This window comes from Trachypithecus francoisi, unplaced genomic scaffold (genome assembly GCF_009764315.1).
Source record: "Trachypithecus francoisi isolate TF-2019V2 unplaced genomic scaffold, Tfra_2.0 Lachesis_group5, whole genome shotgun sequence".
Classification (NCBI taxonomy): Eukaryota; Metazoa; Chordata; class Mammalia; order Primates; family Cercopithecidae; genus Trachypithecus; species Trachypithecus francoisi.
Window position 1 is genome coordinate 111,938,861 of NW_022681470.1, and position 25,063 is coordinate 111,963,923.

At 53.7% G+C, this 25,063-nt stretch overlaps 1 protein-coding gene across 3 annotated transcripts; it reads right to left on the bottom strand.

Annotated features, from left to right (window-relative positions):
* Positions 1–4,517: 4,517 nt before the first annotated feature.
* On the bottom strand, positions 4,518–24,743 carry CSF1 (colony stimulating factor 1). 3 transcript variants are annotated; one of them, XM_033195564.1, is made up of 10 exons: positions 24,721–24,743; positions 24,289–24,538; positions 20,892–21,014; positions 19,582–19,644; positions 17,816–17,986; positions 13,484–13,631; positions 11,294–12,318; positions 10,655–10,707; positions 10,283–10,341; positions 4,518–6,642 (listed from the first exon to the last, which is right to left on the bottom strand). In XM_033195564.1, the coding sequence occupies exons 2-9, from the start codon at positions 24,325–24,327 to the stop codon at positions 10,296–10,298; spliced, it is 1,668 nt and encodes a 555-aa protein (XP_033051455.1). In that variant the 5' UTR covers positions 24,328–24,538; positions 24,721–24,743; the 3' UTR covers positions 4,518–6,642; positions 10,283–10,295. The 3 variants fall into 3 exon arrangements, with proteins under 3 accessions (XP_033051455.1, XP_033051457.1, XP_033051456.1); XM_033195566.1 differs by having other exon boundaries at positions 11,294–11,424; positions 24,289–24,742; XM_033195565.1 differs by lacking the exon at positions 4,518–6,642 and adding an exon at positions 8,745–9,422 and having other exon boundaries at positions 24,289–24,742.
* Positions 24,744–25,063: the final 320 nt, after the last annotated feature.

Sequence of the window (25,063 nt, forward strand, 5' to 3'; positions counted from 1 at the left end):
GGACACACCACCCAGGAGAGGTCCCTTTTCCTTTCCTGGTGGATTTAGGGATAGCAGCAAGACTGAGAAAACAGGAGTGTGTCATAGGCATCTTTTGCCCAGTTTCAGACTACACAATCCTTTTGAGAGGACGAAGAAGGAGAATTCTAAGGCCCTGGGGACCCTCAAAGCCCACCAAGCTGGCTGGCACAAGCTGTCCGTTTGTGCACGAAGCATTTGCTAAATGTCTGCTACAGTGTGATGTTACGACGTTGTATCTGAAAACAGGCAGATCTGGCTTCAAATCCAGGCATTGCTACTTGCCAGCTGCTGTGATCTTGGCTGAGTTAAGTTTCTCTAAGCCTTAGTTTCTACATCTATAGATGAGGATGTTAGAACCTCGCTTACAGAGCTATTATAGGATAGAATGCAATTGCATTTTTATAGACTGCCTCATACATACCAGTAAATAGTAAATAGCCTTCCATTCGATCTTGTTGACAGTCTTGGACAAGGAAGAGGAACAGACCATGCCTGACTTCCTGTAACCCTTATATGGCTTCCTTTGTCTTAATCTACCTGAAGTCCTGCAGAGTGCAGCATCCCTGGTCAGGTTCCTATTAGACATCTTTCTAATTCTATTCATACTTTATGACTAGATATTTATTTGTGATTGTTTTACTAATACCTGTCTCCTTCACTGACTCTTTTATTTACCATTTTTTCCTCAGTGTGTGGCAATCAATGGGGAAATGAATGAATAAATAAGGATGAGGCTCTTGCCTTCACAGACCTTACTAGATGCACACACATGAGGAGGACAAAATAGCAGAGTGACTGGGGGAAGACGTCTAAGACCTCAGAGCAGGGGTGGGGCCTGTGGACTAGAGAGGCTAAAGTCTAACTTGGGGTTCTCCCCTAGCCCTCCTCAAGGAATTCACTCGAAAACTCCCTGACCCAGCCTTCTCCACTGCCCCAATCCATAACCTCTTCTGACTCAGCCACCCAGTAGTGGAGCTGAGTCAGTATGGACTCTAGATGGTGCCATAGAGGTCAACCTGTGGGCTTTCCTGTGGTCCAGCCACTTCACCATGGGGCTTTCCAAGCTAGTGTGGTCCACCTTGCTCCCTCAGCAGTCCCAGCATTCAGGAGCAGAGCCTGGTGACTCCCCTACCCCTCCTAGAGCCTGAAGAGGGAAACCAGCAAACAAAAGTGCTGCTGTGGCAGAGGAGGCCTTCACTGGGGCAGGGGACATGTGCTCACTGGGAAATGTGGCCTTTTCTCTTCAGGGCTGCCTGGTCACTGATCTCACTAAATGACTTTCGTGCCTTATTCAAGGGATCTTTGGACACCCACCCAGGCCCTGCATCTAGTCCTGTCACCAACCCTTCTTGCCACGGCCCACAGTCTGCACGAGGTTAACCTCAGGCTTCTTCCTCGTCTCCTCTGATTCACTTTCCTGCCTCTGGCCGGATAGTGGTTTGGGGTTTGACCGTTGTCTCTGCTTATATAGTCCAAGCCAGAGTTCCTGACCCTGCCTGCTCACCGGCACCCGTAGCAACCCAAGGCCACTTTCCCCTCCAGTCTCCTACCTGGCTCTTCTTGTCAGCCAGAAATCCCTGAGCTACAAGCTCTCTAACTGCTCATCCCTGTGGGAAGCACCCAGCTCTGCCACCTTCCTCTGAGAACAGCCAGGCCCTGGTAGCATGCTGGTCCCCCACGGCTTGCCCAGAGGGGAGCTCTCTGTTTGGCTTGGGCACTGTTGGACCAGCTGGCAGGCACGTTACCAGTACACATTTTATTCAGGGGCAGCCCTTTGGAGCCCACAAAGTGCTTTCGGGTTTGTCACTTCATTTGAACTGCAGTCCAGGTATACCTGGTTTGTACTCTTTTGTTTTTGTTTTTTTTTTTTTTTGGGATGGAGCCTCGCTCTGTTGCCCAGGCTGGAGTGCAATGGTGTGATCTCGGCTCACTGCAGCTTATGCCTCCCGGGTTCAAGTGATTCTCCTGCCTCAGCCTCCCGAGTAGCTGGGATTACAGGCGTGCACCACCATGCCCAGCAAATTTTTGTATTATTAGTAGAGACGGGGGTTCCACCATGTTGGTCAGGTTGGTCTTGAACTCCTGACCTTAGGTGATCCGCCTGCCTTGGCCACCCAAAGTGCTGGGATTACAGGTGTGAGTCACCGTAGCCAGCCACCTGGTTTGTACTCTTAAACTAGTTCTACAGATGAGGAGAAGCCTGAGGTTCAGAGAGGTTAAATACTTACTCAAGGTCAAACAGTAAGAGCCAATGAGAGATTCAAGTAAAGAACCTAAGTTCTGTTGGTTTTTGGGTTTTGGTGTTTTTGAGACAGGGTCTTGCTTCATTTCCCAGGCTGGAGTGCAGTGGTACAATCAGGGTTGACTGCAGACTTAACCTTCCGGCTCAAGCTATCCTCCCACCTCAGTCTCCCATGTAGCTGGGACTACTGGTGTGTGCCACCGCATCTGGCTAGTTTTTTGTTTGTAGAAATGGGGTCTCATTATGTTGTTCAGGCCGATCTCAAACTCCTGGGCTCAAGTGATCCTCTCACCTCAGCCTCCCTAAAGTGCTGAGGTTACAGGTGTAAGCCACCACCCTCAGCCAGTTCTCTGGTTCTCAATTCAAAGCGAATATTACTGTATAGGTATGATGCTTCCCAAGCAGCCCCTGCAGCACATGAAGCCCAGGAAAGGCCTGCTGAGATTCTCAGCTCTTTCTGGGGGTTTTGGAAAGGCAGCTAAGGGGAAGGGATCTTTTGCTCCCCTCATCACCAATCCTTGCTTAGAGGCTTTGAGGTGTACATTCCATCCACCACCGCCCAGTGATCAGGAAGGGCTCTAACCTAGCCCCATCTCTGTCAGAAGCCAGGAAGACTCCTCTGCTGAAAATCCTTCTGCGTGGCCATTGAACAGTAGTTATTAGATACTACTCTCATTTGCTAATACCAATAAGGCCTCTAGAAAAGGCCACCCATTACATCTGGTCAGAATTTGCATTATGATGCCTCTGTTCATGCTTTCAGTATTAACCTTTGGCACACAATTACTGAGCACCTGCCGAGTGCCAGATACTCTTAGGCACTAAGGCACTAGGTGCACGTCCCCCTTTAATAAAAGGAGGGATGTAGCAGTGTCTGCCACTGATCATGGCCTGGTGGGACAGATAGACAAACAGGCTCCAAATTCCAAATCTGGAGAAGCACAGGTGGGGAAGGAATTGAACCTGGGTAGGCCTCAGGAGCTCGAGTCAGGCTGGGAAGGCTTCTCAGAGGGGCCTTGAACGATAAAATGTTAAGTTTCTTCCAAAATCTTTTCTGTAGCTCTTTTGATAGAAAGGGAAAAGTCCTCTTAAGGGAAATGATAAGGGACAGGGTGGTAGGGGTGAGGGCACAGAAAGGGGTGACTGAGACGCCTGAACACTTAGCCCGTGGTCAAATTTGCTTGATGCCAATCTTGGCCCTGTATCCTTGGTCCCTAAGTCCAAGGACCTAATCCCTGGGATAGCGCTGTCCAGTAGAATTTCTGGAATGATGCAAATGTTGTACTTCTGTGCTGTCCAACATGGTAGCCACATGTAGTTACAGAGCCCTTGAAATGTGGATAGTATAGCTAAGGAACTGAATGTTTACTTTTATTTCATTCTAATTAATTTTAACTTAAATAGCCATCATACTTGACAGTGCAGCTCTAGATACTTCTTATCCTGGATCACAGTGGAATCACCTGAGATGTCTTTTTAAAAGTTCTGACACCTGGTGCCTGAGCCTCGCCCCTAAGATTCGATTTCGTTGATCTAGGTTGGGGCTCAGGGGATCAGATTTTTTTTTTTAAAAACAACCCAGGTGATTCTCCTGGAAGCCAGCGTTGGGAATCACTAATCCAAAGCTGTCTACCACACCCTCAGGGATTGGGAGGTCCCTCTTGTCATAGCTTTGCCCAGGGTGTATGTTTGGGCCTTCAATTCCTCTGGCCCTGCCTAACGCCCCTCTCCCCATGGAAAGCCACACCCTCAGTCTCCTCTCCAGCTCCAGTAGGAAGGTCAAGCCCGAACGAGGGCCCTCACGCAGACTCCTGGCTCTTCCCCGCTAAACACACTCACTTCCCAGCCTGGAAACAGGACTCATTCACCTCAGAGCCTGCAAGGACCTAGCCAGCTCCCTCTGCCCTGGTCAGCAGGGCTCAACGGTCAAGGAGCCTTATCCTCACAGGCCCCCGGGGTCCTTGGACAGAGCCCAACCAGCCATTTTCCTAGGCTGGGCAGGAGCAGGGGCTGGTGACCAGGCCTGGGGTTTGGCCACTTTCTGCCCAATACGACCAGATATGCAGATGAATGTGTTTGGGACAGCAATAATACAGGAGGTTTTGGTAACAAGACTGAAACTTGGAGAGAACCTTCCTCCCCTGTGTTTTGTGGAAAAAGGTTCTCTGAGCTGGGGTTCATCCAGCAACTGCCGCCCACCCACCCTGATGTTTGCCACCCACACCCCAAAAGCAACTTTCCCACGACTCACATGGCAGCTTGTGCACTTCTTTTATTATTAAATATATAAGCAGCTTCCTATCTTTTAAATAGATATTTAAATGACTTTATATAAAATAATTCACCACTTCCAAGTATAAAAACAAAATCTCACAGTGCGTGAGCCAATGTCCTCTCTCGACCTCTCAGAGAACAGAAGGGGTTCCTGAGCAGGTAGCCTGGGGGGACACCAGAGGCGGCTCTGGGGCTCCTCCTGCTCTGATGCCACCAAGTGCTCACAAAGAGCTTCTGCAGTGGGTTGGATTGCTTTTTTGACCTTTAAAATATTATATGTTTAAGGTAGGGGGATGAAGGGGGAATGCCTTTTTTTTTGTTTTTTTTCTTCCATTTTAAAATATGTGTTTTCTAGCATCAAATATAGAGGCTGTGACTAGAAGGCTAAGCCCCATATGCAAGTTCACTGCCCTTCCCTTAGCTGTCAGCATCAGGACAGGGGAGGTGGGGCCAGCAGACCCTCACTTTCCTGGGCACGAAGGGAAAGTCACGGGCCCAGTGGCCAGGTAGGGTAGGGTCTCTCAGTGGAGGACCCAGGGCAGCAGGAGGAGGCACACAGCAGCACAAAGGAACCCAGGGGCAACTGGCAGCCCTGTCGCCTGTTGCCTAGGCCTCAGAGCCACCACCATGGGCTGGCCACGAGGTGGAGGCCCTCCAAGCATTGGAAGCTGAGGCCTGGCTCTCCTGATTGCTCTTCCACCCTGGCTCGCCTGGTTAGAGGTGATGGTAGACGGGTGGGTGAGAGTTGGAGGTTATCACTGCCAACCAAGGTCAGGAGGAAAGAAGGGTGAGAAGTGGATGGGAGCTGGGTGCCATGCAGGTGGAGCTGAGATGCAGCCCAGCCCACGGCTCCTGACAGGGATAACCTGCTCAGCTCCAGGTTCCTGTCAGCAGCAGGGAAAGGACACTGGGCTGGGGTTTGGGAGTGCAGACCCTCCCCCAACCTCAGGGGCATACCTATATTTCAAAGGCCCATCTTCAGTCAGAGCTCGCCCTGCAGCCTCTCTGTCTGTGCCCTCCCCTCCCTGGCTCTCTCCCACTAGTTCCTTCCCTCTTGGGAATGTCAAAGTGCAAGATGCAGAAACCTGGGCAAACAACACAGCCTAAAGACCGGCTCTGGCTGGCAGCCCAGGAGGTTCTCCCACCCCACTCCACCCCGGGGAGTCAAAGGCCAGGTCAGGAGAAGGTCAGGGCTGAGGGGCTCCCTCAGTCGACTGGTGAGGCCAGCTCAGTGCAGGAGGCTGGGGAGAGGCTGGAGAGTGGAGGACGGATGGATGCTGGCTCATGGATGGACGGGGGCAGGCTGTTCAGCAGGCTGGTACAGTGTTCACAGTGCAATGGCTTCCTTCATGAGGGGAGCCTCTGCTTGGCCTCTCGGATAAACTCTGGCAGGTGCTGGAAGGAGGAGAGGCAGAGGCCAGTGCTTGATCCCCCTCTTGGCATCACTGGCAGGTCGGGCAGGTCCTGAGGGCAGGGCTGGCCTCCCCTCTGTGCCTGGCAACCAGCACAGGGCACTTGGGTGAGCCGAGGGTGTAGACCCTTCAGGCTGTCAGTGCAGACCAGCAGGTCCAGAGGCCTCCTCTTCCCGTCTCTCAGGCTGACACCTTTACGGGAAATCAAGCCGACGCTGTCCCGCCCCGTGAACTTCAGGCTCCTCTCTCTGGAGACAGGTCCATGCCTGTCCAGGCTGGGATCCCTTGGCACCAGGCGGGCCCTCTGGGTGCAGGGTTCTTTCACTCCTCAACGTCCACCCTACTTTCCCACAAACCACAGGCTGATGGGTCCCTGGCCTGGGTGCTGGCATGGAGGGGAGGGAGAGGAGGGTGCAGCCCCTGAGGAAAGAGGGTCCTGAGCCGGGCTCGCCGGCCTTCCTCAAGCACATGGGAGCCTCCAGGGCTCACAATAAATAGTGGCAGCATGGGGAGCATCCTCTGGCCTCTCTCAGTCAACGGTCTGCAGGTTGAGACAGAGGGGCCCTAGCCTGGCTGCTCTGGTCCGGTCCTCTGGTGGAGGGCAGACCACATTCCAGGAGGATGGCCGGGGAGGGGTGGTGGTGGACGCCCCATAATGTCTCCTCCCACGGAGAGACTGTCCTGTGCGTCCAGCTGTGGGAGAGAAGGAAAGGCTAGTCAGCAGAGTGGGAGTGTGGGGAGGGTCGTTGAGGACATGGGTTGGGAGGTGTGGCATTCCTGTGGGCTGTTGGCGGTGTTGCAGGCAGGACTTCCTTTCCTCCCTTCCCTAGCCTTTCCAGACACCACAGAGAGACCAGGCGGCTTTCTCTGGCACCAGCCCAGGCCTCTGGCCAAACTGGCCTCACCTCCTATCTCCTCCTGGGGAATCAGGGCCTCACTGGAAGATAACGGGGCCCAGGAGAGGTCTGGGCAGGGCTGGGAAGAGGGGTTACTCCTCAAGCAGAGGGCTTTGATGAGGAGCAAAGCGGGCACTTGAATGTCTTTGGACCCCTCCTCAGGCAATGTCATCTCAATGGCCTTGGCCCAGTGAACAAAAGGTGATTCCTGCTAACACTAGCAAAGAAGAATCTTTCATTTCCACCTCCACAGCATTCATCAGAGGGGCATCACATATGATGTTCAAGACAGTAGGGCAGAGCTAGCTGAAGAGGAAGAACTTGCCCCAGAGAGGAAAAGTCTAGAGGTAGTGCCGGGACAAGGAAATTCCCACACTGCCATTTGGCACGCTGACCCCTAAGCAACCCAGCCCCTCCTGGATGGGCCGAGGGCCTTGCCTCCTGCATCATCCATGGGAGTCAGGGCCTTGTCCTCTCCTGCTCCACCCCCATCCTTGTCCCCTTGCCCAGCATCCTCAGGACGCTTTGTTCCCAGAGCAGAAATCCCCTGGACCCCATCCAACAGTTTGACTTTGGACCTTGTGTGGAGCCTCCCTCCCTAACATCCATAGGCCCTACTGGGTAAGGAGGGAAGATGGAACCACAGCCTCTGGCTCCTTGCCCATTCCCATGCTCTAGAGGGAAAGAAGGGGAACCATAAACTGGACATGAGCCATGATGGGTACAGCCAGGCCACAGGCCCAGCTAAGGCCCAGGACCCAGTGGGCAAGTTCCAGCCTGCTGCCCCATCTCCTAGCTGCTTAGGGCTGAGGTGCTGGTGTCTGCATTTTCTGTGGCTCTGAGTCCCTATCTCAGTCTCTGCCTCTATGTTTCCCTCTCTCACTTCTTCCATCAGAGCAGCAGTCAGTCTAGGGGCTGGCACTCAATCTCTCCAAGGCCACTGGTGCCTGGCCTGGAGACCACCTTAGGGCTGGACCTGCTGGGCCAAGTGGGATCTGGATGTAGCCCCTTGCCCCGGGTTCCCTCTCCAATCTTGAAGGGAGGAAAATGAAAGCTTGGGACGGGCCTGAGAATAAGCAAGTAGGGAAAGGAGGGTGGGCATGTAGAGGGATGGGACAGAGGGCCAAGACCGTGGCGAGGGGTTTTGGGGACAGGCGACCAGTGGGAAGGGTGTTGTGGCACTGAGCCACCAGCCACCAGTTCTGAGGAGGCCTGGGTCATTTCATAGTCTTGCCAGTGCCCCAGCTGATCCACTCACCCATCTTAGCCCACCCCACTGACAAGGTAGACCCCAGGATTCTAGGTATGTTGTTACTGCTGGCTCTTGTCTAAATAGGTTCCCCTGGTTTTGAGCATTTGCCAAATTCCCTATCTCTCTAGAAGGGGGCCCAGACCTGTCACTCCACACATGGGAGAGTCCTGCGGCGCTGGCTTGTACTTGGTAAAGAATGTGACTGGAAACTTGACTCGGCCCCCCCAGCTAGTCAGCCAACCAGCCAATTAGTCAGGAAATCAGCTAGTCAGTTGCTCAATGGGCTCCCCAAGCAACAGCTGGCCAGTTACCAAGATAGTTGGTTGGTTAGTCATTCACCCAGCCAGCTGGTCAGCCAGTCAGTCAGAGTCAGTCAGTTAGCTGGTTAACTGGTCAGCTAGAGGCTGGTCAGTTAGAGACAGCTGGTCAGGGTCAGTCCGTGAGTCAGCCCTGAAGCCAGTCAGTCAATATTTATTTCATGTTTGGCAAATGTGGAGAGGCCTTCTCTGTAGTAGAACCCAGGATGGAAAAAGAAACACAAAAATAGTGGAAGACAGTTCCTGCCCTCAAGGGGCTTACAATCTTAGGGATGTGGAATGTACACATACATATAAAATAAGATTAAAAAATATGAAAACAACATCCAAATAAATGCAAATTGATATACTATTAGCCAAATACAAAAGAGCAGGAGGGGCATGACTGAAAGAAGCAGTCAGAAGGTTGTAGAGAAGCCAGGAAGGCTTCCTGATGGGCTGGCTGTGGGCTTGGGTGGGGGGGGAAGAAGTGGGCCAGCTGGGGTTGTGGGGGCCAAAGGTAAGGAACAATAGGGTCACAGCTACATCAACAATATGGGCAAGGACAACAACAGGCACTCATCAATGTGCAGGAGCCACAAATGGGAGGGCTACAGAGATGACAGAATTAGGATTTCAAACAACTTCAATAGGTTCAGGTGATGGGCAGAAACCAACAAGGTGGCTTTAGCAAAGGTGAATATAAACTGCACTTTGGTTAAAAAAGTTAAGTTGTCCAAGTACAGGGTAGAGATGGTCTGGCTTGACAGAGGTTTATGGGAAACGGAACTAGGGGTTTTAATAGACCACAAGCTCAACATATGACAACAGTATGATGCAGTTGTTAAGAAAAAAACTAATGCAATCTTAATCTGCACAAATAGAAGAATACTGTCCATATCAAGGAAGGTAACAGTCCCACTGTACTCTCTCTGAGCTGGTCAGACATCTGGAGTACTGTGTCCAGGGCTGGGCGCCACATTTTCAGAGGGACATTGACAAACGAGTGTGTCCAGGATGGTGAGGGGTCTGAAAACCATATCATATAAGGAACGTTTGAGGGACTTGGCCATTCTTAGCTTAGAGAATTCTCAAAGGGGACGTGGATACCTGACTTGAAATATCTGAGGGCTTTCATGAGAACAGAAGGGAGGAGCAATATGGAGGGGGCAGGGAAGCCAGTTTTGCCTCGCATGAGGAAGACGTTTCTCCCAGTCTGACTGGAAGATGGCACGGGCTGTGGCTAGGCAGGGAGCTGGCCTGGAACTGGGAGTGTGTGACAGTCAGCTGGCTGGCTCCCTGTTGGGGACATGGAGAGGGGCAGTCCTTTTGGGGTATGACCCAGGGCCAAATGACCCCTGAGAGCCCTTCCAAGACTCAGGTTCTATCTCAACATGATCCTAAAAGCAAGGAAGCAGAACTGTCCTCGGCTGGGGAGGAGGGACAACTGGTGGTGTGGGGGCGATCTGGCAAGCAGCTGCTGTTGGAGGGTCTTGGCAGCCAAGCCAAGAATATAGGGCTTGCAGTGGCTGCCACACAGAGCTACTGAAGATTCCCCAGGCGGGTAAAGACCTTATAAAGGCCACATATGAAGAAGGGGGGTTTAGCTGTTCTGAGGTCAAAGATAGCAGCAACCCTAGAAGCCCAGTGCAGAGGTAATAGTCCCTGGCCTCAGCGGGGGTGGATGGAATGGAGGGGCTGGGGGATAGCTGAGGACCTGGAAAGGAGAGGGTGGCTGGACCTGGCTGGCAATGTATAGAAAGGGAACTGGAGAGAGGCAAGGGAGTCAGTGTGGGGGTCTCAGGGGAATTGGTGTCACCAACAGGTGAGGGTGACTGGAAAAGGGTATAGCTAAGTTTTAGGAGTGGAGATCAAAATCAGAATCTTACCTTAGAATTCCCTCTATACTGGCAGTTCCACCTGTCTGTCCTCATCCTGAGTCAGGGGGCTGTAGGCAGAGCACAGCACTGGCATTAGACATCAGCAGGAGCAGGGGAGTAAGGGGACCCCGTAAGTTTACCCCTAAGCCCCACACATGCTCTAGGCCCTCCCAGATTGAAAAAACCCAGAACTGTCTAACTACGGAGAAATCAGGAAAAAGCCCAGATATCTGGGAAAGGAGAGAAGACCGTGTCTACCCCATCCTGTTCCGCAGCTCCATTTCCTCAGAGCAAGCAGGAGAGCCCCACCACCACGAAGAGGGGAAACAGATCCCAAGCCAGGCCCCCAGTGCCTCCCAGAGCCCCACCTCAAGCTCTCACCTGCCTTCTGGCTGCTCCAAGGGAGAATCCGCTCTCTGAGGCTCTTGATGGCTCTGAGGACAGGAAAGAGCATCTCACTGAGGAGCCGGGGGAGGGTGGGGTGACGGTGGCCCCATCCCCAGTAAGGGCTGCCCCAGGTATTTATGACAGAGTTGCAAGAGTCCTCTCAGCTTCCCAAAAGTGGGGATCAGCCAGAGGCCTAAGGGTGATTTGTGAGGTCTCTCTGCTGATGGTGTTCCCTCTCCTCTCCCCACGCCCTTGCAGGCTGCTTCCTATCAGTCCTCCTGTCCCAGGCTCTGCAGAACTCCCAGTGTACGCCCGCCCTGACACACTCACACAGCATTGCTCTCCTCCTCCAGCTCCCCGCCCGTCTGGATGTCATCCTCCTGTCAGCCCAAGAATATTCTCTCCCCTTCCCTTCTGCTCCACTCCCTTCCCATTGACCTTATAGCTTGAGCCTTCCCAATTCTCGAAGCAATCCTCAATTTCTACCTCTCATCCTCTGTGCTGAGCCAGCCCCTATCTCTCTGCGTCTGAAGAACTCAGGCCACAACCGAGCTGTCCCCCTCACCTGCACCCCTGCCAGGCTCTGCCCTGCCCTAAGGGACGCCCTCTTTTTCCTCATGGGGATCTGCTCACCCGCCGCCTCCGCCTGTAGAACAAGAGGCCTCCGACGGCCAGCAAGACCAGGATGACACTGGGCACCAGCAGGTGGAAGACAGACTCCTGGAGCTGTGGGCTGGAGGATCCCTCGCGCTGCCTCTCATGGCCTGTGTCAGTCAAAGGAACGGAGTTAAAACGGGCCAGGGGCCTGGCTGCCCCTTCACTTGCTGGTCCTCCTTCCGGCTCTGCGGGGCTCCTCCGATCCCTGGTGCTCCTCCTGCCCTCCAGCTCCCCAAGGGGCAGCATGCTGCCCGAGGAGTGGCTTCTGGAAAGCTGTGGCTGAGCAGAGAGAGTGGAGGGGTTGCTGAGGCCTTGGGGGCGCAGTGGTGACGTCCTGGGAGAGCCTGGCTCTGGGGGGTCTCTCAGCAGGGCAGATGGATGGTCTGTCTTCTGGGGGGTGTGATTCCAGTCCTGGCCAGTGGGCTTCACGGGACCCACCCTGAGCAAAGCGGTACCAGTTACATCTGCCAGCTGTTGGCCCTTTGCTGATGCAGGGAGTGGAGAAGATGCTGAGAGGAAGTTGCTGGGTTTGGCGGGCTCTGTCTGCATGCTGCCCCCTCCTGGCCTGGAGGGGTAAAGCTCTGTCCCTTGGGGTGCAGGAAGCTCACTGGCCTCTCCAGAGGCTTCTTCTGGGGCCCAGTTAGTGCCCATTGCCGAATCAAGAATATCCTCCATCCCGGGGTTGAAGGCCCCGACAGAGGGGCGAGGCTGTGGTGAGCCACTGATGGTGCTGTCCTTGACAACCGGGGTCTCTGGCGGCTCAAGGCTCTGGCAGGTGCTCCTGGGTGGTCGCTGCTTGGCACTGCCTGGATCCACTGTGCGCAGGGGCTGCTCACCAGGCAAGAGGGAGCTGCCCTCAGTTCCCTCAGAGTCATCCCAGGTCAAGCCAGCCATAGGGGCCATGGAGGGGGCGAGGGGTTGATGAGGGGAGACAGAGGCCGGGTCACTGCTAGGGATGGCTTTAGGGTACAGGCAGTTGCAATCAGGCTTGGTCACCACATCTGAAAGAACCATAGAGAGAGGGAGAGAGAAAGATGGGGAGGAGATAGAGTCACTAGCCTCCAGCACAGCTTTCCTAGAGCGGGGCAAGAGGGGAATATGAGTCTGGGGGGCCCTCATCTCCTAGCTCAGCCCTGGGGCTGAGAAGAGGATGGGACTAGAGTGGGTGCTCATAACACAGGGAAGGTGCCATATGCAGGGTCTCATGGGCAGTGACAAAGAACAGGGTTGAGATGCACACACTAGGGGTTGGGGAGAAGGAAGATAAGAGAACAGTCCATGCAGGGGTACCCACTGGCCACAGGCCAAGCTAGGGGTGAGCAGCAGCCAGGTCAGGAGGTTGAACAGTTGCCTTCCAGACCAACACAAGACAACTTCAAGCCCCAAAGACACTGGTTTCATGCATAGCCAGGAGCCGCACAGCCACAGCCACAGCCCCAGGCAGGAACAAGCTGGGGCTAGAATGCAGCCAAGTCTTGAAGCCTTGGGATTGAAGCAACCAGACCAGACTTGGCCACTGGCAGGTTGCAGGGCCCTAGACCCTGCCTTGGGAAGCAAGGTTGAATGTAGGAGGGCATGTGTGGCATGAGACGCAGAGACGAGGACACGCAGTGTACACATGTATGCAGCTGAGCCAGCCCTGGGAGTTCCAATGATGCTCAGACTTCAAATCCAGCCTTGTCCCTTGAGGGAACGCCCAAGGCATCCTGGGGACTTCTGGAGCCAGGGTATCATGGTGATTCGCAGCAGAGCTCCTGGAGCAAGGGCCCTGACTCCCAGATGGGTGTCAGCTGTCTCCACAGAGCCCCCCACACGTTCAGCCAGCCTGCAGAGCCAGTGGGGAAAGCTTCCATACCTACAGAGCTCCCAAGACAGGCTCCCTTTTCCACTCCCTAATCTCAAGGCACCAGCATGATCCTTCTTGACGCTGCCACATGCAGACATAAGTAGGTGTGCATGCACACACATATCAGAAAAGACATGTGCCCAGGACCAGAGGCATGTGAAGCCACATATGTACATGGAACAAGCACATTCATGCATACAGGAACACAAGTAGCAGCCAGGCTGCCTCCCCAGGGGTCCCCCCAGCTTCACATCTCACCTCCCAATCCCCATTCCATATACCACCGCCCCCACACACTTCCTGGCCCCTGCCATGCTTACCTTGGCCGGAGCATTCAGCAAAGCTGTTGTTGCAGTTCTTGCTGAAAATATTCCAGTCCTTGTCAAGGAGATTCTTTGTTTCATTAAAGACATTCTTGACCTTCTCCAGCAACTGGAGAGGTGTCTCATAGAAAGTTCGGACGCAGGCCTGGAAGGAGATCAGGGCCCCCTTTTGTGAGCATGACCATTGGCCCCATGTCTCCGTCTTGTTTGTCAAATTCCCTTGGCCTTTCTCACATCTGTCTTCTTTTTCCCTTTTGTTTCCTCCCTCCCCTTTCCCCTGGTTTGCAGCAGAATGAGTCCTGAGGTTATGAGATATGTCATTTATTCACCGACCCATTCAACACATGTTTATGTGCCAGGCATATGGTAATTACCTGGGAATCACGCAATGAACAAGAGAGGTGGTTCCTGGCTGAGTTGGACACTGAGTCCAGCAGGGACTTAACACATTGTTACAAGTGCAATGAGTCCTATGAAGAAGTACTGGGTCATCCGATGGTGTGCAACAAGGGAAACTAAACAAGTGTTCAGGGAGAATTTCCCCAAGGAATCAACTAAAAGATGAGCAAGAGTTAACCAGGAAAGAGATGGGATTCCAGAGAGCTGTCCAGGCTGCAAGAACAGACTGTGCAAAGGTCCTGAGGCAAGAAAATGCATGAAAGGTCCAAAGACTAAAAGAAGGCTGGCGTGGCTGCAGCACTACCATCTAGGAGGAGCATGGCAAGAGATGCAAAAGGAGAGAGGTTAGCAAGGGCCAGATCTTGAGGGCCTTGTGGGCCAAGCCCAGAACTTTTAGTTTTGTCCACAGAGCAAAGGGAAAACATCTGAAGGGGTGTTAGGGGTGGGCGGTGGCATGGTAAGAGTTGAGTTTGAGAAAAATCATCGAGCTGCAGTGTGGAGAAGGGAACGGGGCAGCCGCCAGGTCTGTGGGTCCTTTGCTGGCGTTGATGTGTCTTGGCGGGAGGGCTGAGGAGGTCCCAGCCTGTCTTCTGTGCTGCCCAAGGGGCCCCGGCTTCCTACACCTACTAGAACTCTGAGAAGCTACATCATCCTGAGTCTTCTCCCACCTCTCAAGCTGTTCATTCTGTCTCCTTACCAAGCTCCCCTTCTCCTCCTGATGTCCAAATGCTGCTATCCCTCAGGGTTCACTCCCAGGCCCACCTCTCCTTTCACACAAGGCCATGCCATGCATGCCCACAGCTTCATCCAGGGCCTAACTGCCACTGAATCACAAATACCAAGTTTTTCCTTAAACTGAGCTTCACAGGGAAGAACCATGGGCTTTTCTAAGCTGTGAAGTCCTTGAAGGCATCGCTGCATCCCCCTGGCCTGTGCACAGTCGGCCCTTAAGAAATGTTTACCAGATAGGCCAGGCACGGTGGCTCATGCCTCTAATCCCAGTGCTTTGGGAGGTTGAGGCAGGTTGATCACGAGGTCAGGAGTTCGAGATCAGCCTGACCAACATGGTGAAACCTTGTCTTTACTAAAAAGAAAAAAATTAGCCGGGCATGGTGGCACGTGCCTGAAATCCCAGCTACTCGGGAGGCTGAGGCAGGAGAATCACTTGAACCTAGGAAGCAGAGGTTGCAGTGAGCTGAGATGGCTATGAGTTGGGCACACCTCACTATGCCCAACTTTTTTTTTTTTAGATGGAGTCTCACTCTGAATTCCCTCAGGAGCTCCAAATCCCTCCCACTGTCTTCTCCGGAGACTTGATGGGAGCTAGCTCCTCCAGCTTCACCACCCTCTCTCCTGAAGCCTGCCCCACAGCATTCACACCTGTCTATGGGTGAACATCCAAGGGGGTCATAATCATCAGTGGGACAGCTGCTTAAGATGCAGATTCCTGGGGTCACTTTTTTTTTTTTAGATGGAGTTTTGATCTCGGCTCACTGCAACCTCCGCCAGCCTAGTTCAAGCGATTCTCTTGCCTCAGCCTCCCGAGTAGCTGGGATTACAGGCATATGCCACCACCCCCTGCTAATTTTTGTATTTTTAGTAGAGATGGGGTTTCACCCTGTTGGGCAGGCTGGTCTTGAACTCCTGACCTCAGGTGATCCACCTGCCTCGGCCTCCCAAAGTGCCAGGATTAGAGGTATGAGCCACCGTGCCTGGCCCTGGAGCCACTCTTAAACCCAGTATATCAGACTCTCTAGGGGTGTGTCTGGGAATATGCATTTTCAACATATTCCCCAAGTGATTCTTAGGAATCTTAATGTTAGAAAATCACAGATTTAGTACCTGTCTTATTAAAAATGTTTTCCTGGCCAGGCACAGTAACTCACATTTGTAATCCCAGCACTCTGGGAGGCCAAGGCAGACAGATTGCTTGAGCCTGGGAGTTTGAGACCAGCCTGGGCAACATGGTGAAACCCTGTGTCTACAAAAAATAGCTGGGCATAGTGGGGTGTGCCTGTTGTCCCAGCTACTCAGGAGACTGAAGTCAGAGGATCAGTTGAGCCTGGGAGGTTGGGGCTGCAGTGAGCCGTGATTGCACCGCTGAACTTCAGCCTGGGTGACAGAGTAAGACCCTGTCTCAAAACAACAACGACAACAAAAACAGAACAAAAAGTCCCCCCTCAATCACATACTTCCTCCAGCTATATCTCTTTTCCTGCCCTCATTCGGATCCAAGTTCTTCCACAGTGGTGTCTCTACTTCCTTTCTATTCACCCTGATCCGGCACCTGTGACACATTGCCAAATCCAATGGATAATTTTAGCCCTCACCTTGCTTGATTTCTCAACCCTCTTTTATGAAATTCCATCCCTTTTTCCATCTTGGAACCCAGTGCCTTGACTCTGCACTCTCCCTCTTTTCCTCCCACCTTCAGGCTGCCCCTTGCCAAGTCCGCCGTCCTCTGCTTGCCCTCCAAATGCTGGGTTCCTGGGCCTGCTTTTCTTCTCACAGTGTCTGTGCTGTCCAGTCCCATGGCTTCACAGATAAGCTGAACCCCCATGCCTCATAGATCTGTGCATTGCCGGTCACACTGAAGACCCGCACACCCAGCTGCCTGCTCAACGTCTCGACTCACTATTTCATGAGCACCTCACATCTGCTGTGCCCCAGACTGAACTGTCTTCCGTCAAACCTGCTCTGCCCATGGATCATCCCCATTTCAGCATCATTGGAATATCCAGGTGCTCATGACAAAAACCATCTTTGGCTTTTCCTTTCCCTCAGCTTCTCACATCCACTGCACATACCAAGTCTTGTTGATTCTGGCCCCCCCAAACCCATGGGAAAATGTCCAGTCCTCTTGCCTCCACCTTCACTGTACCACCTTGTCCAAGCTGCCAATGTGTCTAGCCTGGATTCGCACCTTCTGCTGGTCTCCCAGCCTCCATTCCTGCCCCTGTGGTTTATCCTCCACACAGCAACCAGCTCAGTCTTACAACCTGAGACTAAGCCACATCCTGTTCATGACAGCTTCCCTCACCCTTAAGACAAAATCTCACATCTCTAAAACCACACATGATCTGGCTTCTGCCTTCTCTCCTCTTCCTCCTTCACTTCCCATGTTCTGGCCATGCTTACAACCCTTTGGGTCCCTGAATGTGCACTTTCCTGTTTGTTTACCTTCGGGCTTTGTGCATAGCTTTTCCTGTTCCAGAATGTTCTTCTAGCCTTACCACTTTCAACTCTTACTCATCTTTGGAGCTCAAATCAATATTTGCTTACTCAGAAGCCTTCCTTGTCTCTGCCTCCCCAACTCCATGGAAGTCTGAGTTCCCTGTTGCTCTCCCTGAGCCCTTCACGGTTCTTGTTCCCAGCTCACTCCTCCACCTCCTTCGGGTCATCTCATTCCTGGTTTACTCTTCTCCAATGCTGTTATTGCCATGCTACATATTGTATATTTTACATACATATTTTGTTAACTGTCTCACCACCACTACCACCACCCCCAAATGTAAGTTCCAGGAATGTGGGGATTTTTGTCTGTTTTGATCACAGCTGTTTCCTGGTGTTTCCAGTATCTGGTACACAAGAGACACACAAAAACTGCTTGCTGTTGGAATGAACAGTCCTTATAGTTTGTAATTCTATTGACTGGTGTCATGGTTTGTTTAACAGCTGCCAAGCTCACTTGACTATAAGCTGCATGGGGTGGGACCATGTATTTTTTGCTCATGATGACATCGTCAGGGCCCAGCATGATCCCTCGTGCCTCCTGCCTGGTAAAGGTTGATGGGATGACAAATGAATGAGAGTGACCAAGCAACGGCGTGAGGCGAGGTGAGCGAACATCCTCTGTGCCTGTGGACCAAGCGGCGCCTCTGTAGCTGCCCTCTGCCCTCACTCAGTGCTCCCGGCCTCAGGGCTTTCTACCTTGTCGTGCTCTTCATAATCCTTGGTGAAGCAGCTCTTCAGCCTCAAAGAGAGTTCCTGCAGCTGCACAATGGCGATGGCATTGGGAGTGTTGTCTCTGAAGCGCATGGTGTCCTCCATTATGTCTTGTACCAGGAGAAATGCCTTCTTAAGGTAGCACACCGGATCTTTCTGAAAAAATAGGAACCTGGGGCTTATAGCCTGGCCATTGTGGCCTGGGAACCCCCAACCCCAGGCAGATGGAGGGTTGCAGCTTGCTCTCCCCCTTCCCCCAGGGGAGGGACCACATCATGCCAGCAACGAGGAGAAAGCTGCCCTCAGCTTGCCTGTCTTTCTCTCTCTTTGGGATCTAGCACTACTGGAGACTGGGTTAGAGTGAAGGAAATGTGGATCCTGATTAGAGAGTTCTCTGGGTTTCTGGAATATGAGGTTTTAATCAGGATGGATGTACATAGGGAAGGTGGGCTCCAGGGAACCTCCCCCTGCCTTTCTTCCTGTCTTCCTGTTGGCTTGCTTTCACAAAAATCTTTTACCATATGGCCCCTTCAAATCCTCCAGGATATAGAGGGGGTAAAGACTATCTCATGGTACAAACGATAACCTCTGTGTTTTGTCTCTCTAAAGAGATGGTAGTTGCCTTGAAGACCCACTCTGCTTTAGCTCCCTACCCCTAGCATCTAGTCCAGTAGGTTCCTAGCAAATGCTACTTCAGGCATGAGTGCTAGAGCAAGCGAGTGAGTGAATAAAATACTGAGGCTATTCTTTGGACCATGAAGTGGTCACCAGTACTAATAGAGGTGCATATGGGTCTGGTGTGTGGAAGCTCAGAGACAGGGGCAACTTCTGGATATCATGGTAGTTTTGCATGAGGCATAAAGATGAACAGATGTGGAATAGTGACTGGGGGGGCAGGTGGAAAGGCATGACTGTCATTGGGAAGAGCTTGTGCAAAGATGGGAGGCAGGAAGGAGCAGGGAATGGGGAGGCGGTGTACAGGTTTATGTGGTGGAGAATGGCTAGACCTGGTGTAACCCAGGCTAGACAACCTTGGCTTTCTTCTGGAGTGATGGGGCCCCTGATGGTTTTGGGAGAGTGAGGTAATGGCAGCAGGTTGGCGTTTCAGAAAATTCCCCCTAGTGGTAAGATGAAGAGTGAACTAGAAGCAGGGAGACCAGTTAGGAGGCTCCTGAAATTGTCCAAGCAACTGATTGAGGGGTGAAGGTAGGGATGGAGGAGACAGAACCCAGAGATGCTGAGAGGCAGAACCAGCAGCACTTGGTGGCTTGCTGGGTGTGGGGCAAGTCCAGGAAGGGCTGGACTGCCTCCCTGCCTGCTGGTTGGCCTAGTGAAGAGAAGTGACATCCTTAAGCGAAGCATGTGACCTGGAAGAAGTATTGATTTGCCTCAAGCCCTACAGCCAACCTTCCTGGATTCAAATCAGGCCTCTACCACCTACTAGCTATGCTCCTTTCACCTCTCTGTGGATAATAAACAGTATTTGTGTACCACATAGTGGTACTGTCAGAACTAAATTAGCAAAGTGCTTGGTACCTAGTGAGCGTTTGTTATATATCAAGCCAGGAGAAGGGAATGGCAGTGGACTTGAGCCCTGGATGCTGGCACCCCAGAGTTGAGCACCCATGGATCCTCACACTCTCAACCTTTCCAGCTCTAGGCATTCTGCTGCCTTCATGCTCCCATACACACACCACCCTGGGAGTTGCATGCAGACTAGTGCATGGATTTTGTAAACAGCCATCACTCACCAACTGTTCCTGGTCTACAAACTCAAAGGTAATTTGGCACGAGGTCTCCATCTGACTGTCAATCTGTAGGAGAGAGCAGGCCAATGATTGCAGGGTAACCTACAGCTCAACTCAGCCTTCTTCAGAACGGGGACCTTAGCTTCTGAATGGATTGGGGTTTAAACTTCATCCCTGCCAACCACATGTGGAAAGACAGAGTCAAGTCTAGGAGAAGATCAGTGTCTTCCATATGCCCAGGGGAAGGCTGTAGAAGAACAACAAGTCTTTTCCTTCCATCTGCCACCCCAGGAAATCTGACAAATGCCCATTTGTTTTCAGAAAGAAATGTCTATAGGCGAATATAGGATATAATCTTCCCTGGGAGGTAGTGAGCACCCTCTCATGGCAGGAATTCAAGCAGAGGCTGGACAAGCTCTGGGGACTGAACATCTGTAGGCGTTGGAGCTGGATGCCCTTAAAGTCCTCTTTAGCCCCAGAGCAGCAGTTCTGGGTTTTAAGCCTCAGAGAATGCTGGGGCTCTTGGTCTACATTGGATTGCTACAGCAACTATATGCAGGAGAAGTAGTGCTAGGGCAAAAGAGGTGGAACGCACAGCCCACAGGCCCCAAGCTCAGGGCCCTGGAGCTGGCCTTAGCCAGTGATGCCCCACCCTGCCTAGCTGGCCAGAGGGATGGTAAATTCCCACTGAGCAGGACGGCAGCCATGACAGCAACCTGATTCTGCCTGGCTGGACCACGTATGGGCCTGATTAGAATGAGATACGGGCTCCTTCATGGCCTAGATGAGCAGGCCATCCCAGCCTCAGGGTATGGGCAAGAGCCAGGGAAGTGAGGGTGGAAGGCTGGGAGTTAAGTGAGCACTTCCCCTCCAAATCTGGGTGGGGCTCTGATGCCAGACTGGCGCCACACATGAGAGTCCAGGAGCTAGACGCAACATCTGGACACAGCAGGCTGCCTGGGCTAGCTTCCCAGAGGAGGCATCCCACTGAGGGACAGCAGACCTCAGAAGCCTTTTCAGAATCAGTGGTTGATATTCCTGGGCAATCACTAACCCAGGCAAGCAGCTGGAAGCCCACCCCATCCACTGCCTGCAGGGGAGTCAGAGAGGGCTTCAGAGCTGGGGAGACCAGAGGTCCTAACTTTGGGAAGGCTAATGAAGGATATCACTGGTGGAGCTAGTGGGAACCACAAGCAATGTCCTGCACTGCCCTATTTTCCTGCCTGCAACTGCTCTCTTTGACCTGCTCCCTGGCTCCTGCCTCCATTTCCCCAGTGGGGAGAAGGTAGAATACAGCATGGCCACACACTCACCAGCCGCTGCAGAGACTGCAGGTGTCCACTCCCAATCATGTGGCTACAGTACTCCGACACCTCCTCGGTGATACTCCTGCTCGCCAGGAGACAGACCAACAACAGCAGGGAGCCCAGCCATGTCTGTGACAGAGAGGGTGTCATTTCTCCCCAGCCCTCACTCTCCCCAGTTATCCCCATGCCCTGCTCACAGCGGAAAAACAAAGGCCTCAAACCTGCAATGCTACAGGCTCTGCCCCTTACCTCAGGATACAGCATCCCTCAAATTCAGCTTTCCCAGGATTTCTAGCAGCCACAGCACAACCTTGTTCTACCATGAAAACAACCCAAATGTCACCTACAAGAAGCCTTCCCAGATTAAGCCAAACCTAACTACACATTGAACTAATAGTGACACAGATGGTGTGCCTACCAGTCTAAATTTTAATGACACAGGAAACTCGAGGGCAGGACTTGCATCTACCCATTTTTTCTGTCTCTGCAACATCAACACTGAGCCAAGCACTTTTTGAACTGCCCTCAAGTTCATGTTCATGCACCAGCTTTCAGATGGCAAGCCAGAGACAGCTCCCCTGGGCCCAGCACTTCCTCCCACCTGGTTCAAAGCAGATCTGGCTCTGCCACTGGAAAGACGGTGGGATCAAACTCAGTTTCACTGGAACTCATCCCTTGCCAGAGACCTCTTGGAGCCCTGGGTGTGTGTTTCAAAAGGAGTCCAACGGATTAATCAGAGGCCCCAGTGCCAGCAATGGGCCATCTCTTGCCTGCCACCTGCCTATTTGAGCACCATCAGGCTTTGCCTCCAGCCAGCCACCTCTTATCATGGCAGGGAAGTTTTCTGAGACCCCTCTTCTCTCCCAGCACCCACCTCGCCCAGTAGCTGCTCAGCACCAGAGTGATGGGACTGGCTCCTGACGCCCTGTCTTTCCTCTTCCTTCCTCTTTTCCTTCTCTTCAATGAGGTCTCCTCATCCCTACCCTTGGCCCTAGGTCTCTCCTTCTTCAGCCAAAAGCAGAGGGACTCTTGGGCTTTCTTTCTCCAGCTTGAGGTCACCTCCTGAGAGCTCCTAAGCCTCCTGGCAGCTGATGCCCCCAGATTCAGGGAAATGCTGGCAGGGTAGGGTGAGGGTTGACACTATCCTGGACTCTGGGTTTTGCCTCAGTAATCCAGATGTTGAGACAAATACTGCAAATAAGTTGCTCACTGGAAAAACACAAGCAGGCTATGAAACAGCCCACAACAATGTGCTAATCTACATATCACCAAAAGCCCAAATGCTTGCCAACCCTTATGGGGAGGAGAAGGCAGCTCTGGCTGGGTGACCAGGGAGACTGCAGAGAGGAGGGACCTCAGTGAGGCCTTGAAAGATGGGGAGAAGCTGATGGCAGGAGAGGGGTGGGAGGCATGGAAGGAAGAGGCAGAGGATAGTTTAATACCACTCAGCACAGGGACGGTGAGGGTCCTGGCCGATCTGAGGGAGGGAAAGTGTGGAAGAAGGGGCCTTGGAAGCACATGTGTGGCCGATGAGGAAGGTGCCCACGAGGGAGGGCACACACTCAGCGCACATGACGACAGTCATGGGGGCTGGGGGGACTTCAGGCTCTGTGGGGGAGGTTGCCCTGGGTGGGAACAATGGCCCAGGTTCTCAGGAACCTTAGGTTCAGGAATGATTGGAGGAAACTGGGCCACTAGACGGTGTATCTACCCCAGGCTGGCTGCCACTCAAGGTCTGGAGTGAATGGTGCATATGAAAGGGACCGCTCAGGACGACAACCTCCGTGGAGGAGAGCAAGGTGGGAGCAATGCTTAACCCCAAGGGCTGTCTGGCTGTGGTGATATTTCCAGCATCAGTGTGGGGAGAGTGCAGCCACCACATGAGAGGCTGACTTCGAAGGTGGCCAAAGGGGATACTCCTGGACCTGGGGCCTCCATTCTGCCTCAGGAGGATCTGGACAGACAGTGGGGGGTTAACACTCTGGCTTGTATCTGGCTGGGCAGGCTCTCCTCTGACTGCCTCTTCCTCCCACCCCCAGCCCTGGCTTCTGCCTGGGGAGCAGCCCTCAGAAGGAATCTCTGCTGCAGGCTGAGAGATGCTAGGACACCTCCGTCCAGCTGTCCAGCATCCTCTGCCACCTATCCTATTCCATTTCATCTTCCCCCTCAACAAGGCCTCTAGAGAGACCGGGCAGAACCGGGCCCTTGGATTTCCCCTGTCTAAACACAGCCCCCTTGTCTTCCTCTTCTTTCCTCATGGTCTCCCCTTCAGCCCTGAAGCTTTGCTTTGCTGCCTATGGCTAACCCTTCTCCCTTCCCCTCTCAACCCTATCTCCTCTCTCTCAGTGGGGCACTTTCTTTCTGTGGACCCACTCTTCCCTTTCTCTCTCACCTCACCTGCAACCCTCTCTCCTCTACCCCCAAATAATTTTCTGCTCTTTCCCCCCCAGGTTTCTTCTCTCATTTTCTTCTAGGACTCCTTAGAAGCAAACCCATTATGAGCCCACTGACTGGTCATGAACAGTGCCACCCTCACTTTCTATGGCTGCATCTGCTACTGCCACAGTTGGGGCAGGGCATCCCCTGCACAGTCAGGAGCAGACCCTGCCCCTGGACACAGCTCTGCAACACCAAACCCTCTTTCCATTTTCCTCAAGTACTGCAAACCACCATAAACCACCACAAAGCCCAGAATCTCCCCAATCGATGAAACCAGAATTTGCGAGAAAAAGAGATTCCGAGCTAGCCCCAAGAAGCCCCAGCGAGGGGCTGTTTGTCGGCTGCTGCCGTTCCCCCACCCCACGACCCCCGCCCCCGCCACCCCCCAAACAGCCACCCAAGTCCTCCGCAGCTCCTGCCTGTGGGCTGGAACAAGCAGTGGCTTGCCCCTCTCCGTCCCTCTGCCAGCAAGGCCCTGGCGTTCTATAAGCTGGTTGACCCCCTGAACTTTCCCTGCCCAGAAGCGCCCATTCCCCTGCAGGGCCTTGGAAGCACGTGTGTGGCCGATGAGGAAGGTGCCCACGGGGGAGGGCACACACTCAGCGCACAGCCACTCTGCCCGTGCCTTGGTGGTGGCGGGTACGGAGACAGGCAGGGCACCCTGGTTGAGCGGGGGCTTGTGCCTGCAGGTGGCTCAGTGTTCCCCTCCGTGCAATGGGGTGAGCAGCCCTCCGTTTCCCAGGGAAGCCTGGCAGTCCGGGTGCAGCTACAGGGCCGCCACGGGCCTCCGCCCTGGCGCCAGGGGCCCAGTCCGTGCGCAAAGGCGGTTGGTCCGCGGCGGGAACGCCGGGCCAGTGCAGCCTGCGCGCCCAGGCTGTCGGCTCCAACTGGCAGCTCCGGGCCGCCTGGCCGCCGAGCCCCCGCCCCAGCCTGTCCCGGGCCCCACGCCGCGGCCGCCGCTTACCGTGGGAGGGCAGCGCCCGGCGGCGCCCGGCGCGGTCATACGGGCAGCTGGGTCCCGGCCGGGCGCGTCGGCCGCCCTCGCTTACTCGCTCGCTCACTGGCCGCTGCGGAGTGGGCGCCCCGGCCGAGGGCCGCGCGGCTGTCCTGGGATGCGGAGAGTGGCTCTGGCGCCGAGAGGACCCAGGCAAACTTTCACTTTCCCCGGGCCGAGCCTCACTGGCCAGCCCTCGGCACAGCCTTTTAAGAGAGGACTGTGGGGGCATGTGGTTTATGGGAAATCACCCTGGCCAGGCGCCAGACACACACATACACACACACACACACGCGCACTGACACAGACACACACACTCCAGAGGCCCACTCAGCCGCCTCCCCCGCCTCCCCTCCCCCACCCTCCGGCCGGCCGGCTCCGCTCGCGCGTCTTCCTAGTCACCCTCTGTCTTCTGCGCTGCACTTCCAAGCCTTCAGCAAAGGAGCGCGGGCTCCACTGCGTCCCCACCCCGCCTTCCCCGCGCCCTCTGCGGACCGACCCTTTCCTTCCGCGCTCTCCAGACTGATCCGGTGCTAGCGCTCTTTCTATGATCGTCCCAAGGGACTTTCCCTCCAGGCCTGAAAATCCCCAAATCTTAGCAGAAAACGGACCGAGAGCAGGGACAAGCACTGGGAAGGGAGGGAAATCCTTTGAAGACGCCCCCACCCCATTCTCGGAGTGCCGAAAGGAGTCCAGTGTTACTTGCTCCCGCGTGGAGCCTGAGTCAGCAGGTTTGCCGGCAGCC

Excerpts from the sequence above, each read along its gene's own strand:
- CSF1 (XM_033195564.1), bottom strand. The coding sequence starts at position 24,327 with ATGACCGCGCCGGGCGCCGCCGGGCGCTGCCCTCCCACG. Across the intron at positions 17,987-19,581 it reads TTGTAGACCAGGAACAGTTG|AAAGATCCGGTGTGCTACCT; the intron begins GTGAGTGATGGC and ends CTATTTTTTCAG. Across the intron at positions 10,708-11,293 it reads TCTACAGGCGGAGGCGGCGG|AGCCATCAAGAGCCTCAGAG; the intron begins GTGAGCAGATCC and ends TCCTGTCCTCAG.